The 21,083-nt window shown below is 40.1% G+C and overlaps 2 protein-coding genes across 2 annotated transcripts; both read left to right on the forward strand.

Annotated features, from left to right (window-relative positions):
- The first annotated feature begins 416 nt into the window (after nt 1–416).
- On the forward strand, nt 417–5,990 carry marveld2b (MARVEL domain containing 2b). Its single transcript, XM_063017582.1, has 6 exons — nt 417–1,598; nt 2,011–2,043; nt 2,127–2,302; nt 3,326–3,497; nt 3,580–3,630; nt 4,469–5,990. Exons 1-6 carry the CDS (start codon nt 417–419, stop codon nt 4,586–4,588), a joined length of 1,734 nt encoding a protein of 577 aa, XP_062873652.1. The 3' UTR covers nt 4,589–5,990.
- A 3,059-nt stretch (nt 5,991–9,049) lies between these two features.
- oclnb (occludin b) lies at nt 9,050–19,139 on the forward strand. The gene is made up of 8 exons (XM_063017583.1): nt 9,050–9,105; nt 9,723–10,389; nt 10,481–10,645; nt 12,809–12,927; nt 15,684–15,788; nt 18,363–18,534; nt 18,675–18,716; nt 19,041–19,139. The coding sequence occupies exons 1-8, from the start codon at nt 9,068–9,070 to the stop codon at nt 19,137–19,139; spliced, it is 1,407 nt and encodes a 468-aa protein (XP_062873653.1). The 5' UTR covers nt 9,050–9,067.
- Nucleotides 19,140–21,083: the final 1,944 nt, after the last annotated feature.

Consider the following 21,083-nt stretch of genomic DNA (forward strand, 5'->3'; position numbering starts at 1 on the left):
AACTCCATGGTTGTTTCTTCTGACCACAACGCCTACTTTGATCCACTGTTTGAACCACTGATCAGCAAAAACGTTTGAAGATTAAAGGTGTTGAGTTTTTGTTTAAGCCCATTGCAGTGTAAAGCTTATTCAACTGTGGACAGTAATTATTCAATCAGCTACAATTGTAAGGGCTCTTGTATCATATTTAAACATCCAGACAAATTTCTTAGTAGCGTAAAAGGATGGTTTGGATGTTTTTTTCTAAGAATTCTAGAATACAGAGGGTTGCAGACTTTTTATTGTAATGCTTGTGGCATTTTCTTGGGCACAGAGAAGTCACCAGCTTTAGTCACATGTCCTGCTGGTCTTTGTTTGTACAGCCTGTTAAATTATTTATTTTGTCCCTTACAGTCTTCCTTCAGGGATCTCCAACCATGTCATCCACAAACGGGCTTTCGGCTCGTTTCGATCGGGTTCGAGAGCACCCGCACTATGACGAAGTGCCCGTCGGCTCCTTGCCTTGGAATCAGGAAATCCCGTACCATCTTGGCGGCGGGGTGCCAGCCGTCAGTTCTGACCCACTACCGCCTCCACCTCTCCCAATGGACCCTCCAATAGGCCCAGAATTCTACCCGAGCGACTCTGAGGACCATCCAGACAGTGCGATGGACATCAAACCAGTGCGCCGCTTCATCCCCGACTCTGTGAAGAACTTTTTCCGCGGCGCGAGCTTACGGGGCAGCAAGAGCAGCTCCTTTCCGCCACCTCCTTCTGAGATTTTGAACAGCACCACCTCAGGTGTGCCGTGCTCGCCTCCGAATTCTCGGCCGCCTTCTCCCGGAGCCCCAAGCACGTACCTGGACCCTTACGGAGGCTCCGGGGGTAGCTATGCTTCGCGGAAGGAGCAGATGGCCTTGCTCGGAGGGCCGCTGGAGTCGGTGTCGGGTCAGTCGGCGCGCACCGCGATGACCTACAGCGAGCGGGTGGAGGAATACAACCAGCGTTATGCCTACATGAAGTCCTGGGCTGGGTTGCTGCGGATCCTTGGCTGCGCTGAGCTCCTGCTGGGCGCCGCCATCTTCGCTTGCGTCTGCGCGTACGTTCACAAGGACAACGAGTGGTACAACATGTTCGGGTACACTCAGCAGACCGTCTACGGCGGTGCCTATGGAGGAGGAGCCATGGGGAACATGTACGGTGGATACGGCGTCGACTACCGGGGACCCAAGACGCCTTTCATCCTGGTAGTGGCCGGATTGGTTTGGATTGTTACGATCATCATGCTCGTGCTGGGTATCACCATGTACTACAGAACCATCCTGCTGGACTCTAGCTGGTGGCCGCTGACCGAGTGCGTGATAAACGTGGCACTAGGGGTGCTGTTTCTGTCCGCAGCTATCGTGTACGTGCGGGATACGGTTCGTGGCGGGCTCTGCTACTACCCTCACTTCAACGCCGGCCCTAACGCCGCCTTCTGCCGCACCGAGGCCGGACAGACGGCCGCCATCATTTTTCTTTTCCTCGTCACGCTGCTGTACTTCGTGGGTGCCGTAGTGTGTCTCAAACTTTGGAGGCACGAGGCGGCCAGGATGCGTCGGGAGGCCCTGGCACAAGAGGTAAGGGGTCGTATTGTGAAAAAATATGTAAAGAAGATGTGCATATGGCCAAAAGTATGTGGACACCACCCATAAATGTGGTTTCAGCCATACTCATTGCTAATATGTATAAAAAACTAAATTCTAGTGGCCTGCAAGGATTTAATTGCCACCCAACATCAGTACCCAGACCTCACAGATGCTTCTGACTGTATGGGTACAAATTCCTACAGAATTCCCACCAAAATCTTGAGTAATGGCTCCCTAAAACACTGAAGGACTCCATACCAATGCAATTTGTTTTGGAATGAGTTGTCCCAACAGGTTTATACTCAGGTGTCCACCTACTTTTGGTCATAAACGCATTTAAATGAGTGAGTGAATTGAAATGAATCATTTTAGCTTATAAACTTATAAACTGTGTCCCTCTCAGATGAAGACTGTTGTTTCGGATCCCTTGAACATGGTACGTGTTTAAATCCTCTTAAAATACTTCCGATTGCAATCACAATTGCTCTGCTGACACTAATCCACCCACCTCATCCCCAGATCGGAGCAGGATCCAGCGTCTCAGTGCCGGTCTATAAACCCAACGTTATGGCCGCGCCTGACAGCATGGTTGATGCTGCACCTGTTCCACCTCTCATGATGGAGCCAGAGTACCTGAGGGGTCACATACCGGCCGGACACATCCCTAAACCAGTGGTCATTGCGGATTATGTAGCGTGAGTCTGGGCAGTTGGGAAGGAATCGACTTGTGTAATATAAAAACAGTGGATAGATACGCTGGTGAATAGATGTTAGATGATCAATGATGGATGTAGAAATGGTTGCATGAATTAAGTGGGTTAAGTTTTATATTATTATTATTACTGTTACTTTTAATAACCGTCTGGATTGAAAAGTAAGAAAGAACGTACATCCGACTAAATATCCGAAAGTTATGGATGGATGAAAGGCTGTATTGAGATTTGAATTGTGAAGGGATGTTCAGATGGATGGATAAAGGAAGTGGGTTGATGGATGGATGGATGCATGGATGGATGGATGGATGGATGGACAGATAGATGGATGGATGGACGGATGGATGGACAGATGGATGGATGGACGGATAGATGGATGGACGGACAGATAAAGGAAGTGGGTTGATGGATGGATGGATTGATAAGTGGGTTGATGGATGGATGGATGGATTGATAAGTGGGTGGATGCTGAATGGTTGAATAGTTGAGGGATGCACCAGTAGATGATGGATTGATGGATGGATGGATGGATAGATAGATAGACAGACAGATAAATAGATAGACAGACAGATAGATAGATTATTAGACAGACAGACAGATAGATAGATAGATAAGTGGGTGGATGCTGAATGGTTGAATAGTTGAGGGATGCACCAGTAGATGATGGATTGATTGATGGATGGATGGATGGATGGATGGATAGATAGATAGATAGATAGATAGATAGATAGATAGATAGATAGATAGATAGATAGATAGATAGATAGATAGATAGATAGATAGATAGATAGATAGATAGATAGATAGATAGATAGATAGATAGATAGATAAGTGGGTGGATGCTGAATGGTTGAATAGCTGAGGGATGCATCACTAAATGATGGGTGGTTTTATCTCTAGTTGGACTTGATGGTCTCTCGTTGGCGGATGTGGATGGATTGATATGGTGGATGGACCTTGACTGGATTGGTGACATTTGGGACTTTTACCTTGTTCTTTCTGCAGGAAGTACCCCACCATTCGCACCGACGAAGAGAAGGACCAGTACAGAGCCGTGTTTAACGACCAGTACGCCGAGTACAAGGAGCTCCACGCCGAGGTCCAGGTACTGGCTAAGAAGTTTGAAGACATGGACAGTATAATCAACGACCTTCCGTCTCAGCCCTCCAGTCAAGCGGTAAAGACGCTAATTTCACTATCTGAGACGTACGGCTTACACAAAAGTATGTGGACGCCTGATCATATTTTCTCTCTTATAGGAGCGAGAGAGGATCAACCAGCTAATCCAGGAATACCAGAGGAAGAAAAACGTGAGTGTGTTTTCTGTTCTGTCGTCCTTACACTATCGAAAACGCACCGTATTTCCAAAAGTATGTGGACACCTGGGCAAGAGCTGATCGGACGTCCCAAACATCCCATACCAAAACCACAAGCATTTTCCTCTACAGGAACATTCCAACTCTTCTGTGAATGCCTACCACTAGAAGTGGAGTGTTTATGTGGGAATTTGTGCCCGTTTAATCCAAAAAGCGTTCGTCAATTCAGGCTTGGCTCACGATTGACATTCCAGTTTATCACTTGGGTTCCCAGCACCAAGATCTCCGACATGTTTCCAGTGTTTCTTTGACTTCATGTTCACTATGTGGCCAAAAGTATGTGGACACCCGAGTATAAGCTTTTTAGACATGTCCGATTCAAAACTATATGATGTTTATTTATCTGTATATTATAAATAAACTGTAAATTATACATCAGTATGTTATAAATATACATATACATAAGATTTGTGCCTATTTAGTTAAAAAAGCTCTAGTGAGGTCAGGTGCAATCGGTGTTCTGATTCATCCCAATTCAGTTCAATTCTTCAGTTGTGTTGAGGTGAAGACTTGTGTTATTATGGACCTAGAACAGAAAAGAGGCCTTCCCTAAACTGTTAGCACAATGTTATAATCATCCATACGTTCAGCAGTCACTGATTTGTCATAGCCATTGACTGCTGGCGTCAATAATTACGATGGGTGTCCACTTACTTTTGGCCGTGCAATATTGGAAGACTTGCCCTGCTGCGTGTGTGTGTTATAAAGTGAGCACGTCCTGATTTATTGTGTGTGTGTGTGTGTGTGTGTGTGTGTGTGGTTTTGCTCACAGGATCCGACCTACGTGGAGAAGAAGGAGCGCTGCGAGTACCTGAAGAGCAAACTCTCGCACATCAAGCAGAAGATCCAGGAGTACGACAAGGTGATGGACTGGAACGACGGATACAGTTAAGACGTGCAGGATCCCATCAGTCCGCTCACATGTCGACCAAGAGTGCTCTGATGCCATGTGATGCCACTCACCTCAGGTTTCACCTATTAGGTTTCTCAGCGAACTCAACATTACGAAACATCTCCCTTGTGTTCCTGTGTACCTGCTCTGGTGTTTGTCTTAATCAAACCGCATTTATACTGTAGCTTATCGAGTTCTTCGTGTCTTGGAACCAGGCGTGTCCCAATATTTTTGTTGTAAATCATAATAAACACCAATAATTTAACCACAGGTTATGCTAGTACAATAAAAAAACAAGAAACGTACACATTTACTTCAGGCAGCTTGAATGAAAAGTAGTAACGGTGGTGCCAAAAGTATGTAGACACCTTTTATTACTGTATTACTTTAATTGAATTCTGGTGGTTTAGCCTCACCATGTATCAAATAATATACGTTCAGTTTTGTGGATCCAGTGCTCTTTGGACCGAATGGGCTAAAATCCCATAGACACACTCCAAAATCTTGTGCAAAACTTGCCAGAAGACTGAAGGGTACTGGACTGGTAATCGGAAGGTTGCCGGTTTAAGCCCGGACACCACCTACTTGCCACTGTTGGGCCTCTGAGACAGGTCCTTAATTTCTCCTGTAATTCCTTGCACTGTAATTGGATTCTACTGAAAGTCGCTTCAGACTGAAGCATAGTATGTAAATATTATCGTGTCCACATACTTTTGGTTGTATTGTGTCTAAAGAGCAACATATTGGATACAGTCAGTAATTGTATACCCACTAAGGTCATCTGTATGTGAGGTGAGCTTTAAAACAGAAACAATATGTACATACCAGAAAGGTGTGCATACATGGGTGTTTCAGAGGCTTCAGGACTCCACCGAACCACGTGGAGAGCCAGCTGGGACTTCTACCTTTTAACGCCACTTTCAGGATTCTTTTTTTAACGCTCGTCTGTCTGTCACGTCGAACTTCATGTCGGATCCATGGCATTTAATTTCTCATCCGATCACGTGACGAGGTTTAATGATTCGATCCCGACGTTTTAAAATGTGAACACGTATTTACAGTTTCTAAAATGATTTATGTTCAGATGGGATCAAATATTCTGATCGACGTCTATCTGTGTGTGATTTGTATCTTTTTTTAAAGTGTGTGTGTGTGTGTGTGTGTGTGTGTGTGTGTGTGTGTGTGTGTGTGTGTGTGTTTTTGTACTACCTTTTTTAATCAGGCAAGTAAAAAGAGAAATATGTCGACATGCTGGCTTGGCTGTTTTCTTACTGTTCTTTCTACACATACTACATTGCCGAAAGTATATGAACACCTATGATTATCGAGTTCAAGAATTTCAGCCACACCCATTGCTGTATTGGTGTAAAAATAATGATATAAAATAAACCATTACATTTTATGCCTTTTTTAATAGCCGATAAATGTGTCGTCAGTATGGATGTGGATATTTCCAGCACTTGTAGGGCGGCATGGTGGCAGCAACAAGGTCCTGGGTTAGATCCCTGTTCGGCGGTCCGGGTCCTTTCTGTGCGGAGTTTGCATGTTCTCCCCGTGTCTGTGTGGGTTTCCTCTGGGAGCTCCGGTTTCCTCCAACAGTACAAAGACGTGCAGTCAGGTTAATAGGCGATACTAAATCGTTCATGACTGTTTGACATTAAACTTGTGAACTGATGAATCTTGTGTAACGAGTAACTACTGTTTCTTTCATGAATGAGACCAAAGTGTGTAAAACATGATGTTAATCCTTATAAATAAATACATTTCCAGCACTTGTAGCATAAGCTATAATTTAACTGTTATCGGAGGGCAGAAGAACACTCTGGTATTTCCACTAAAGACATTCAGGTGTCTGTCTGTAGCAGGACAGAACCCTCTACATCTTCCTATAGGTTACGTACTGCAGCTTTAATGACAATGGGTTCTACAGTATAATAAAAACAATTAGCCACTCATAAGTTCCTCCAGAAGTCCAGTTTCAAGTCTGTTTCCTTTGTTGTGAGGTTGTTGTGGCCCGTTTGCACCTTCAGTACCAGGTTCTGCAATTCAAACCATTTGTATCACTGATTTAGTTTCATGCTCAATCTGACTAATTGTCTACATTAGTTTACATAATGACTCATCATCAGGTTCTCATGTTGCTTTCTAGAGAGTTTGATCATTTGTACGGAAGCTCTAGTTAAAAAAAAAAGGAAAGTAAAGCACAAGCTGGCTGGTCTAACGAGTTCCACTGTGAGTTTCACCTTCACCTACGCCTGGTTTCATCCGACCATTATGTTTACCTGCTGGTTTAAACTGGAACAGGCCAGCGTGTTTTGGGAGGTGAGAGGGAACTACTGCGAGGGTTTAGTCGTACACGTGGTCCTGTCACCTTTCAAAAACATACAGTATGTGGAGAATCTACTCGAAATTGCCCCCCGGGGTGAGTGAGTGAGTACATGAATCAGTAATGAAAATGAATTGGTGTTGTAATGTGATCAGTTGGTGCCCTGTCCAGGGTGAATTTCAGGGTTCCACCAATCAATAAAAACTAATTATTACAAAGTGATTTTTGTACAAAATAAAACGTAATAAATTACTTAATAAAATGTTGTTGATGGTATAATAATTATTAGTATAGTAGTATTTAATTATTATTATTTCATATTTTACATATTTTTTTTATATTAATATTAATATCTATTTTTTATTTTTATTTGGACTTATTATATTATTATATTGTATTTTTTTTATTATTGTGATTTGTATTTTATTATTATTTATTATGGTCAGTATTAGTAATTATTAGTATTTAATTATTAGTAATATTTCATATTATTTTTATTTTATATTAATATTTTATATATTTTTTACATTTTTTATTTGGACTTATTTTATTATATTATATTTTTTATTTTCATTATTGTGTTTTGTATGTTTATTATTATTTATTATTGTCAGTATTATGATTATTATTAGTATTATTTTGTATTTTATTTAATTGTATTCTTCCTATTTATTATTATTATTATCAGTAGCTGGAGTCGTTCTGCATAATTCTAACATATAATTTTATGTAAGACACATAATTATATAGTTAACAGATATATTTATCAGGAATTTTTAAATATTTATTAGATTTATTTATTATTAATAATAAAAAAATATTAGTCGTTTAATCTTAAAATCATAAAATAATAAGAATGTAGGAATTATTTATGTATATACTATGTTTATTTTATTATTTCTTAATTTATTTGCTCATTTATTTATTTTATTTTATTATTTATTTAACAAAAGAAACCAAATTAATCAATGCGCTTAAAAACATTTAAATGAGAGGTGGAGGAGACGGGCGCATGCGCAATAGATTGTTTCAGCGAGAGAAGCGCAGGTGAGAGTCGGAGCCGCTCCTAAAGGGCGTGTCCCCGAACCACACACACTGCTCCTACCCCCCGCAACACAAACACAAACACACACACGTACACACACACACACACACAAACACAAACAGGTGTAATTCAGACGGCGGCTGGAGCGCACTGAGCAGCTCAACAGGTGATCAGGTGAGTGAGTGTATTTACTGTATTAATTGCTTAGAATAAATTTAGCCGTAAATATATGTACACCCAAAATATAGGTGAACAGCAGTAGATCACGTGTTTATTATTATTAGAATATTATAATTAGATCCGGGATTCATTCCTGGTGCGCATGTTGCGCGTCGTGTGCGCGTCTTTATTTAATCTGCGCTTTAACAAACGACCCGCAAGTAATTAGTAATTAGTAAGAGCAGTAAGTAATTCCATCTAAAAGTTCCAATGGTGGATCAGTGAGTGAGTCGAAGGTTTGAAATGTTGATTTTCAGTCGAATTTCAGTCGAGTAGCATCCGCATTCTGTAACCGCGCTGCCTACTGACTGTTTAAAAGAACCTCATTAGAATTTCATGAGAGCAAACAAGCAATATTCTATAAAAAATATATAAACACAGCTTCTTATTATCAAGTGTAGATGTTTGAGCCACACCCATTGCGAACAGGTGCGAGGAATCAATGAGGTGCTTCGACCACAACAACCTCACTGAACCACTTTGAGATTAATTGGAAAGTCAGGCGCCAGTACAGGACTTTACAAATGCTCTCAAATTCCAACATACCCACTCTAAAACAAGTGGAAACGGATGAGTGTGAGCTGTTATAGTCTCAAAGGGGAAAGGAGGGGGACTCCATAATACTGCCCATGGTGTTTTATGTAAGTACAGGTACAATATGTCTTATTTTAGCTGTTCCTCAAACGTTAATATGAACGGATGTCCTTAAGGGAGATGATGAGCAGGGTCCTGAGTAGGCAGGGGGTCCAGTAGTATTGAATCTTAGGAAACAACATCCAGGAAGAATTAAAATGGTCAAGGTGTCCAGAATGAGTATTTTGTGTATTGACTGAACTAATTGTGAATTTTGTGGTGACAGGACGACAAGGGACGTCCAGAAATCACCATCATGCCGTCACATAGACACAGCAACACCAGTAAGCACACGTAAGTAGCTGTTTTGGTTTATATTCAAACTGGGAAACTACTGGTAGGTGGGATCTGAGGAAATTAACATTTACATTTTCAGCATTTAGCAGACGCTTTTATCCAAAGCAACTTACAGTACTGTGACTATATTATCTAAGCAATTGAGAGTTAAGGGTCTTGCTCAAGGGCCCAACAGTGGCAACCAAAGTGGCAACCTGGCAACCTTTTGATTACTGGTCCAGTACCTTAACCACTAGGCTACAACTGCCCTGAGCAAAAGGGGGTGGACGGCCAGAATAGACCAAAGATAAACCAAACTCAAGATCTAGGGGCTGAGAAATGGTACTGGTGCACCTAATAGCAGCCATGGTTAAGAATAAGTGTGGGTGCAGGACTGACTGCTCTAGAATCCTGGGGACCTGGGATGGATCTCTACCTCCTGTTATCAGTGTGGTGGGATCTCCCAGTATCTGTGAGGGCTTCCTGTGGGTACACATGTGGCTACTCCATATTGGCCAAGTGTGTGAATGTTAATGAGTTTCCTTTGTTATCTAGACCAGTTCTAGACTGATCTAGACCAGTCCAACCATGAGTGGAATAAATGAAACTCATTTTCTTGAACCTGCTCTTTTTAGTGGTCACCGGATGTCACACCACACATTCTCACACTACCCCGATGACCAGGTCCTGCACTTCTACCGCTGGACTTCGCCACCAGGCGTGATGAAGATCCTGAGCATCATCATCATCATCATGTGCGTGGCGTTGTTTGCGTGTGTGGCATCCACACTGGCGTGGGACTACAACATGGACGCCATGGGATTAGGGGGCCTGGGCATGGGTATGGGTATGGGCATGGGTGGGATGGGTTCCGGAACCGGAGGAGGGTACTATGGAGCGAATATGTACGGAGGTGGTGGCATGGGAAGTTCATACGGTTATGGAGGCTACGGTGGCTACTACATGGACCCCTTGACGGGCAAGGGCTTCATTATCGGCATCGCAGCCATCACGTTTATCGCCGTGCTGGTCATCTTCATCCTGGTGATTTCAAGGCAAAAGACGGCCAGGTCGACCACGTTCTATTTGGCGAGTATCATCATCTGTGCCATCCTCGCCTTGTTCATGCTCATCGCCAGCGTGGTGTACCTGGTGGCCGTCAACCCCATGGCTCAGAGCAGTGGGTCCATGATGTACAACATGATGTGGCAGCTGTGTGGCCAGTTTCAGAACCAGCAGCAGGCGTCAGCGCTTTTCATCAACCAGTACATGTACCACTACTGCGTGGTGGAACCTCAGGAGGTAACGGTCGCCGTTTTAACTCTGGCTGCAGCTACACAATTCACTGTTGTCAAATTCTCACCTTCTTGTTTCCTCCTGACTTTGTTTCCAGGCTATCGCTATTGTTCTGGGGTTCCTGGTGGGCATCGGCCTCATCATTATGTTGGTGTTTGCTGTGAAAACTCGCTCCCAGATGAACCGGTACGGCCGAAACCGTGTACTCTGGGAGGAACCAACACACTTTAAGGATGGCTTATCACAAGGTGTAGAGAAATGGGTGAGTAGCAGTTTTTTAAAAATCTAATAATTTATATCAAATAAAGAAATCAAGGAAATATCAGCTGTACCAAAGTAAAAATACCAAACAAAAACATTCGTTTCCATTATAAAAAAAAAGCAAGAGAATAACTCTGCTGTAAAAAAAACAAGAAAATAATACAAAAATATTTACTGTAAATATAAAATATAATAAATATATTAACTGTAAATATTAAATGTAAAAATAAAAACATCAAGAAAATATAATTCGTTTCCATTCAAAAAAATTAAGAGAAAAAATCAACTGAAGAAAATAAAACAAGAAAATATTAACTGTAAATATAAAATTAATATAAAAATATACATTTATATAATAAATATATTAACTGTAAATATTAAATATAAAAAATAAAGAAAATATCAGCTGTACAAAGAAGTAAAAAAATTAACTGAAAGATTAATATTTTATTTGAATATTTTATAATAAAACATATATTATATATTATTTATATTTAAAATATAAAATATTTTTTTAAATATAAATATTATATTTATTTTTTTTAATTTGCCAAAAAATATTGAATTTACCAATTCAAGAAAAAACTAAGAAAAAATCTGCTTTTAAAATAAATTTAAAAAACCATCATGTTGGCAAATGAATTAACAACTAAAGTTTATCAAATTAAGAAAAAAACATGAAAACATTCAGGGGCACCAAAGTAAGAAAAGATCTATTGTAAACATAAAACAATCAAGAAAACAAAAAGTTTTCAGGGCCTTGCTCAGGGACCCAACAGTACCACCAAGTTGCCACTGTTGGGTCCCTGAGCAAGGCCCTTAACCCAAAGTCGCTTTGGATAAAAGCGTCTGCTAAATGCTGAAAATGTAAATGAAAATGTAAATGAAGAAAAAAACATGAAAACATTCAGGGGCACCAAAGTAAGAAAAGATCTTCTGTAAACATAAAACAATCAAGAAAACAAAAAGAATTGTTTAACCAAATAAAGAGAAATTTGAAGAATAATAATATTTAATGAACTATAAAAACAGATTTAAAAAGCCACGAATGTTTTAACTGTCCAGTGTTTATCAGAACTGGCTAACCTACAGTGACCCATCATGCACCAGTATGATCAGATAATTATCTAAGCTCAGGTTATTACAGCGATGTGGTCGGGTTCGGTTTCACTGATGATCAGAATCAGACCGAGATCTTGTGACGTGATCTCATCGTGTTCGAGCTGAAGGAGCCGACTCGGTTCGAGAGGAATTTCGTGCCCGTGAGAGCTGTGGCAGTTTCGTCCTGTTTTTGTTCTGGTATCTGCAGATAGGAACTGGAAGAACCGGTTCCACTGGGGTGTAGAGTTCCTACATATTATTTACTATCCAGATAGAGTAAAAGTTTCTGACTGATTGATGACGCCGGAAAAACAGCCATCATACCTCCAGTTTGTTATAGCGGTCACTTAATTATTTCTGTGGCCATTCTTTTTCTGAATTATTGTAACAGTAAATTATTAAAACACTATATGACCAAAATTCTTTGGACACTTGAGCGTTATCTAGTTGGACATCCTATTTCAAAACCATGGACATGAACGTGGAGTTGGTCCCACTTTGTGGCTGTACCAGCCTCTACTTTTTAGCAAGGCTTTCCACAAGCTTTTGGAGTTTGTTTATGGGACTCTGTGCCCATACAGTCTAAAAACAACAGGGTTCAAGTCAAAACAGTGTGTCTACGTCTTCATAGGCATCGCTTTATGTACAGGAACTGTCACCACAAAGCTGGAAGCTACGGTTTATTTATTATTTACACTCATACTGTATATAATATTGATGTTAGCAATAGGTGTGGCTGAAAGAATTAAAGTCCAAATTTAGGAGAAGTGCCCAAATCCAGTTTTGAAGGGTGGGAGTAAAGGTTAAGGGTATGATAAATAGTCATGCTAACATTGTCCACCTTTGCATAAGAAATTTCTGAAGGAAAATGACATGCAGTCATGCACGGAATGTTAAGAGCTTTAAGTACCGTTCTGATGAAATATTTTAAGTTCGTTCTGCTACAATGGATTTTCAGGAACTGGTCCTTTGTTGAGTAAATATACGAGGAGCGGCTCACTCTGCACTTGTATGTATAATTAAAATGCATAATATGCACTCTGTGTCTAACCTCCGTCTGCAGGTGACTGACGTGTCTGGGGATCCGGAAGTTATGGTGAATGGCTACAACAGTCAAATCGGTGCGTCGCGTCATTATCTTGACCAAACCCCAGACCTGGATAAACCACTCTATCTGCCCGGGTGAGTTTTGACTTCTGTCAGACTAGTGATGGTGTTGAATTACATCCCACAATGTTTAACTGAAGTCTGCATCAGCTGCACTATATGGTCAAAAGGAGGTTGTTGGGCCTCATATTACAAAACCTTTGGCATTATTTTGGAGCCTTATGGAAAGGCCAACACTTCAGTTCATACCAAATCATGCCACTTGAGGCTGAAACACCTGAACTCAAATACTTTTGGCCATTTAGTGGATTATAGTCAGTAGGTCTTAATTACATTTGGAAATGACGGCCAGTTCATCATCCTAAGAACCTCCTCAAGTTCTTCTGACTTGGCATTGGATTGGTCTTGTTTGTTTGGTCAGCTTTTTTTATTTTAATGTATCTTTATTGTGTCAATGTATCTTTGGGTCAACTGTTTATCTAGTCTTAGCTTTCTGGAAAATGATGTGCAGCAATCAATTTATCAACAATACTAACCAGACTGCCATTCCCTGCTGGTGAGACCATTCCTAAAATATCATGCTACCATCACTAGATTTTGCAGAATTGATGGCAGTACCTGGAGATTTACACCTTACAGAGGGCGTAGAATACAAGTCGATAATTTCACAATAATTATAGATCATTCTTGCAATCTTCTTTTCATCTTCTCTCAAACTGGATATATCTAATTCCCCTAAACACTTTTGCCCCCTGCTGCTTGCATAACACCCTCAATGGACACTTAAAAACGAACGCTTTTTTATACCAGAGTACATAGTAACGTGCTGTGGCTTTGCATGCCGATCAAATTTTTTCCATTTCTTACCACCACATTATCCTGATCAGGGTTGCTGTGGGTCCAGCTTTCCTGAAATCACTGGGTGCAGTGCAGTTACACCAGAACACAATATACAGCCCTCTTTTACTCACCTTTCTTAAAAAAGTACAAATGTACTCAAGCAAGAGTAAAGAAGTGTCCATAATTACACATATTTAAATAGGTAAATAAAAACAATGCAAATGCGGCTATTTTATTTGTCAGCCATACCGTTGGCTTCTGATAAATCTGACTCTGGGATTTACAGATCGAGATCTGGATTATTTAATCTAAAACAAATCCAACAGATTACGCAATCCAAATTACAAGTAGTCTGTTACTTACGCAACTCCAAACCCTTAATTATACACACCTACATTTTTGATATAGCAAGTGTGTTACACAGCTGTCAGTGATGCACTTAGAACGCTCCTCCACCCCAGAAATATCCACCCAACGCTCGTCTCTTTTCATCAATGTATGGGCTAGAGCTCATGCAAACACATTCTGTGTTGTCACAACAGTATTACAAATTGTATCCACATTTTGATATTTGTGATGTACAGACGTAGTTAAAATAAAATGCATTTTAGGGTGTAACTACGTTTGTTTGTTTATTAGGATTTTAACGTGATGTTTTACACTTTGGTTACATTCATGACAGGAACGGTAGTTACTCATTACACAAGGTTCATTAGTTAACAAGGTTATATTGAACACAGTCATGGACAATTTAGTGTCTCCAATTTACCTCACTTGCACGTCTTTAGACTGTGGGAGGAAACCGGAGCACCCGGAGTAAACCCACGCAGACACAGGGAGAACATGCAAACTCCACACAGAAAGGATCGAACCCAGGACCTTCTTGCTGTGAGGCGACAGTGCTGCCCACTTATCCACCGAGGCCCACGTGGTAACATTTTCACAACAACGATCATGAGTGTGTTGCAGACATAATTCTAAATGTGTTTAAATTCATGAAATACAATGACGCTGATTCTATTCAACGTCTACTATTGTAGAAGGTATAAAAGTTTAAAAGAATAAACAAGTCACAGATTTGTCATTTTATTGCATTTTACAAAACATCCCAACTTTTTCAGAAATGAAATTTGTGCTTATAAAAAGTTTATACACTAACAGAGGGCAGTACACACCACTAAGGAACATATTTTTAGCATTTAGCTTAGCCAAGTGTGTATACACACACACAAACCCACACACACATATTTGAATGATTTCATAACCTTGGTGGAATCCACAGTATGTTTGAAGTATGAGACCTTTGTAGAGCTTTTTTTTGTTTATCCTTGAAACTCGACTAGCCTGTCTGACAGGAAACCACAGCTCAGTGGAAATACTGAAACCTGAGTTTTAAACATCAATGAAAAGTGTAAATTAATACCATATTTTCAATCTGTATGTACAATACACATATTTATAAGGCAACTTTTATGTTAATCTGTTTTTCTGACCTTAAAAAATATGACTTAAAAGATGTTAGCAGTTAGCTGCAGTGGTGCCTCTAATGCATGCTAATTGTTTTTAGCCGAAGCTAACAGTATTTTACACATATTTTGCTCTTCTCTTCATGTTTTTTTCTAAATTTACCCCCAACACACATGCATCTGTGCACTGAAACTTGTATTCTTAGCAAATAAAACACTTTCTTGTTGTTTTTTAAACTGCTATCTATATTTTTAACTTTGCTTACAAACTTGGGCAGCCACAGGTTTTCAAAATGAAAGTCACTGAGCATTAACTTAAAAACACAGAATATAAAATGACTAGGTGTCTTATATGTTTATTATGCTATTACTTATGCATGCATTTTAACCTGGGTACTAGTATTTGGTGCCAAATTGTATTCAGAAATTCATTGTGCATTTGTTTTACATTTTTAATGACTTCCATTTGTTGTTTCTTTAGTTTAAATGTTTTTTAACGCTCATGTTTGTATCGTGGATTTACAGCAGCTCCGACACGACCAGCACAACGATCGTGTTGAAAGGTAAACACAAAGACTACGATACAGGAGCCGAGTCGGCTGATGAGCTGGACGATACGAACTACAACAGGCAAGTAGTTTTAAAACGAACTTTTTTACAAGCGTAACAGACACTTCACTTTTGGTAAGGCTTTCCATGAGATTTTGAAGTGTGTCTGTTAGAATTTGTGCCCACTTTAAGAGGCTAAGCATTCTTGCAATTGATATTCCAATTTATCACACTGCCTAGATTACCACATAGGTCAAATCATTTATTCATGGATCTTCATTTGTGACTGTTGCCACAGGCATTGATTTTACACACCTAGGTGTCCACATATATTACTCACCTCAATTATCATTTATTTGCATATATGTGCCTATTATAAGTGCTTATACGTATGTGCTTGTTGAAAAACCTAAACAATATATATTTTTAAAAGCTTGAAAGCAAGAAAAAGAGCAAAAGTTGCATTTAAAATGATCAGCCAAAACTAGGGCAATAAGTAAATGAATGAATAAATAAAGATGATAGCATGATAGTGCACTTCTGTGTAGTTACTTTAGCTGTACTTATAAACAAACACCACTTGCATGCTGATCATTCACTGATGGTGTCTCTAATCCAACAAACGTGATTGGAAAAAGAAGTGTCGGACGCTTTTCTCACTGCTAAATACCCCGAAAACTGGTTTAAAATAAACACCCATATGAAGTGAATGATAATAACAGGCAAAAATAGTAGCATCAGTACCTTCATAACTTCATCAAATCAAGACCTTCATGACTCTAGCACTTTTATGTGTACACTGTGTACTTCTCAAAGTATATACACTGTATGACCAAAAGTATGTGGACACCCCTAGTCTCAGGCCCATTTCTGATATAAATACTCCACATTAATGCTTATGATTTTGGGATTGAAATCAGGACATGGTCAGGTGTCCATGTACGTTTTGGCCGTATAGCATATACAGTGCCTTGCAAAAGTATTCAGCCCCCTTGAACTTTTCAACCTTTTGCCACATTTCAGGCTTTAAACATAACGATATGAAATTTTAATTTTTTGTGAAGAATCAACAACAAGTGGGACACAATCGTGAAGTAGAACGAAATGTATTGGATATTTTAAACTTTTTTTAGAAATAAAAAACTAAAAAGTGGGGCGTGCAATATTATTCGGCCCCTTTACTTTCAGTGCAGCAAACTCACTCCAGAAGTTCAGTGAGGATCTCTGAATGATCCAATGTTGACCTAAATGACTGATGGTGATAAATAGAATCCACCTGTGTGTAATCAAGTCTCTGTATAAATGCACCTGCTCTGTGACAGTCTCAGAGTTCTGTTTAAAGCGCAGAGAGCATCATGAAGACCAAGGAACACACCAGGCAGGTCCGAGATACTGTTGTGGAGAAGTTTAAAGCCGGATTTGAATACAAAAAGATTTCCCAAGCTTTAAACATCTCAAGGAGCACTGTGCAAGCGATCATATTGAAATGGAAGGAGTATCAGACCACTGCAAATCTACCAAGACCCGGCCGTCCCTCTAAACTTTCAGCTCAAACAAGGAGAAGACTGATCAGAGATGCAGCCAAGAGGCCCATGATCACTCTGAATGAACTGCAGAGATCTACAGCTGAGGTGGGAGACTCTGTCCATAGGACACAATCAGTCGTACACTGCACAAATCTGGCCTTTATGGAAGAGTGGCAAGAAGAAAGCTATTTCTCAAAGATATCTATAAAAAGTCACCTGGGAGACACACCAAACATGTGGAAGAAGGTGCTCTGGTCAGATGAAACCAAAATCGAACTTTTTGGCCACAATGCAAAACGTTATGTTTGGCGTAAAAGCAACACAGCTCATCACCCTGAACACACCATCCCCACTGTCAAACATGGTGGTGGCAGCATCATGGTTTGGGCCTGCTTTTCTTCAGCAGGGACAGGGAAGATGGTTAAAATTGATGGGAAGATGGATGGAGCCAAATACAGGACCATTCTGGAAGAAAACCTGTTGCAGTCTGCAAAAGACCTGAGACTGGGACGGAGATGTATCTTCCAACAAGACAATGATCCAAAACATAAAGCAAATCTACAATGGAATGGTTCACAAATAAACGTATCCAGGTGTTAGAATGGCCAAGTCAAAGTCCAGACCTGAATCCCATCGAGAATCTGTGGAAAGAGCTGAAAACTGCTGTTCACAAACGCTCTCCATCCAACCTCACTGAGCTCGAGCTGTTTTGCAAGGAAGAATGGGCAAAAATTTCTGTCTCTCGATGTGCAAAACTGATAGAGACATACCCCAAGCGACTTGCAGCTGTAATCGCAGCAAAAGGTGGCGCTACAAAGTATTAACGCAAGGGGGCTGAATAATATTGCACGCCCCACTTTTCAGTTTTTTATTTCTAAAAAAAGTTTAAAATATCCAATAAATTTCGTTCCACTTCACGATTGTGTCCCACTTGTTGTTGATTCTTCACAAAAAATTAAAATTTCATATCGTTATGTTTGAAGCCTGAAATGTGGCAAAAGGTTGAAAAGTTCAAGGGGGCTGAATACTTTTGCAAGGCACTGTATACTATATGTATATGCTCTATGACTTGCTGCTCAACAAGCTACACAGTTTAATGTTTTTATACTGATGATGTTTCATCCATCAGTGAGTTCCCGGCCATCATGAACGATAACAAGAGGCTGGAATACAAGCAGCAGTACGACCAAGACCACATGGAGTACAAGCGCCTGCAGCTGGAGTTAGAAGACGTTAACCAGGGCCTGGCCGATGCAGACAGAGAGCTTGATGAGCTGGAGGAAGGAAGCCCACAGTTCCTGGTGAGTGCTACCCAAAATTAGAGTCAAAGCAAGTAAACCAGCCTCTTTTTCTTTTCATAAATGAAAATGAAATGGTCTCTCTCTTTTTGTTTACATTTCTTTTGCTGTTTTTATAATAAGACTTTTTTGTCCCAAAACAGGACGCAATGGAAATGTACACAAGTTTGAAGAACTTGAAGAGGGTAAGAAACACTTTAATTATGGAGGGACTTGTAGGGTGGAAGTCTAATACGCTAACCCAGGGTTTTTTTAAGGTGCTGGCCAGGATGGTAGCACCACCAAGACTGGAACCCCAGATTTGATGGTGCTCCCAGCCTGGCCGGCACCTTAACAAACACAATTAGCCACGTCTTGGAGGGAAATACCTGATGGTAAAGACATAGGTGTCTCACCATCAGAGTGCACAGTGGAATTGAGCATATCCAAATTAGGACAGTGCAAAAAGAGGAAAATCTTAGACTCTGAAGGTTACTGTATTTCATGATCTGTCTTGTTCTTTCCCCTAGTCACCGGATTACCAACTGAGGAAGAAGAGATGCAAACAGCTTAAAGCCAAGCTTTCCCTGATCAAAAGGAGGGTGAGCGATTACGATCGGAGACCATAAGAGACCCGGCTGCCTTGTCGCTTTCTCTTATAGTCTTTCAAGGGACTTTGATTGTGGATATCGTCTTTCAGCGATTACAAATATAACACGGTTCATTTTTTTTGCTTGTTTCTTTTTATTGTTCATTTTTATACTTTATTATTGTTCACTGTGATGGCTTATGTGGTGGCTCACACACACAGTGTCGAGATCAATGTGAAGTCAAGGCAGGATGCAGATCCTCCTTTGCGCTGAAGGTCATTATACCGATGTTTTATTATGACACATAGAATATTTTCCAGACCCTTTATTCATGTAAATAAGCTAATTCCTGTTTAGTCTTCCAGTGTTTTTATTTTGTATTTTTAATAATAGTGAATCTTGGATTCTTGCAATCCCATTTTCTTGGAATGTTCCAATGTTGTTCCAATGTGGCTGTAGGATTTGAGGACCATACAAAAACCTGTTTATTATTTCAGACTTTATTGTACATATACTAAAGTATCCTGGTAGATGTTGAGTCACCAGAATCCGGCAAAAGACACTTTTTAAATGTACGTTAATGGCATCGATTCTACAAGCCTAAAACTGCACCTGAGGAATGGAGCACCATTCTTTCAAAAAGGTCTCAGAACTTTGTGGGTGTTGCCATTTATAGGAACATCATACCCATCATATCATTTAGGTCATTAATCTTCTATAAGATAGCATAATGTACCCCACACCATCCATCATTACAGAACCTCTGGACCCCCTACCATTACTGGGATGAAGTGTTCAAGGTTGCATCGTTCTCTTGATGTAGGGTGTGGATACTCCGGTCAGCAGAGCAGTCTTGAGCAGTGACTAAAGCTCCTGCCACCAGTGCTCCAATGCTGTCCCCTCTTTCCAAATCCTCTGGCTATCTTGGTCTAAAATTGAACAAAATTCATCCTAATTCATTTTAATTTTTTCACATATTATTATTACACTTATTTTTCCTTTTAATTTTTCCCGTCCATATGAAGCTAAAAAGGTGCAAAAAGCTCCAGTAAATTAAGCTTGCCTCAACAGAGGACTTTTTGGAAGAAATACGAGCAGCACTTTAAATTTTGACCTATCTGATTGTACAGCTTATAGGATCAAAAAGCATCAAGGTTTTATCTGTGTAAATAGGAATAATTGTTTAGTGTATGACAGTTAATCTCCAAGTGAAGACATTTATAAGTTGTTTTTTTCTTTTGTGTTTATCATTTGTATGTCATGTCTCTTTTTGTATTATTATATTAGTTATTAGAATCATTTTCTTTGTGAAGAAATGTTGTACTAATGCAGTGGTTTTATTATTTTTATTATATGATACTTTATACTGTATATTTGTGCATTTCTTTCTGATAACCTGTATTCTGCTCCAGGCTTTGAAATGTTCAGATGCGGGGACATTCTGAATGATTTAGGTCATGAACACCATATTATTCGCATTGTTTTGTTGTTGAAAAGATACGGTTTTGTATTTGTTTTGTTTTAATAAAGGACATGATGGACACAATGGGAACCAAAGGTCCTGTGTTGTTTTTTTTAAGAGGAAAAATATGCTCTGGCACAAAGTTTGGACCTGTTTGTGGTCTAAATGGTGCCATTAAGTGTGGCCTGCAGTCGAGTAGCATATAGATAAAAACATATTCCAGTACATTGTAGGATATTCGTAGTGCTGCCAGTTCTCATCTGTCTGAATAACAATGAGATGTAAAAGCCTCCTGTCTTCCCATGGCTGGATTACTGACCGGGCCAGTGGGGCCAGCGCCCAGGGGCCCTTGAGGTCAGGGGGCCCCGGGGGGGGCCCTGGCCCAAAACATTTTGCGATGCCTATCAACATTTATGATACAATATATTTTTATTTCCGAGGGCCCTCCATTTTAAGGATCCTCTGACTATTAGGAACTTTGACCCCAGGGCCTCTTGGGGGCCCTAGCCATGCTTTTGGGG

Source organism: Trichomycterus rosablanca, chromosome 21, assembly GCF_030014385.1.
Source record: "Trichomycterus rosablanca isolate fTriRos1 chromosome 21, fTriRos1.hap1, whole genome shotgun sequence".
Classification (NCBI taxonomy): Eukaryota; Metazoa; Chordata; class Actinopteri; order Siluriformes; family Trichomycteridae; genus Trichomycterus; species Trichomycterus rosablanca.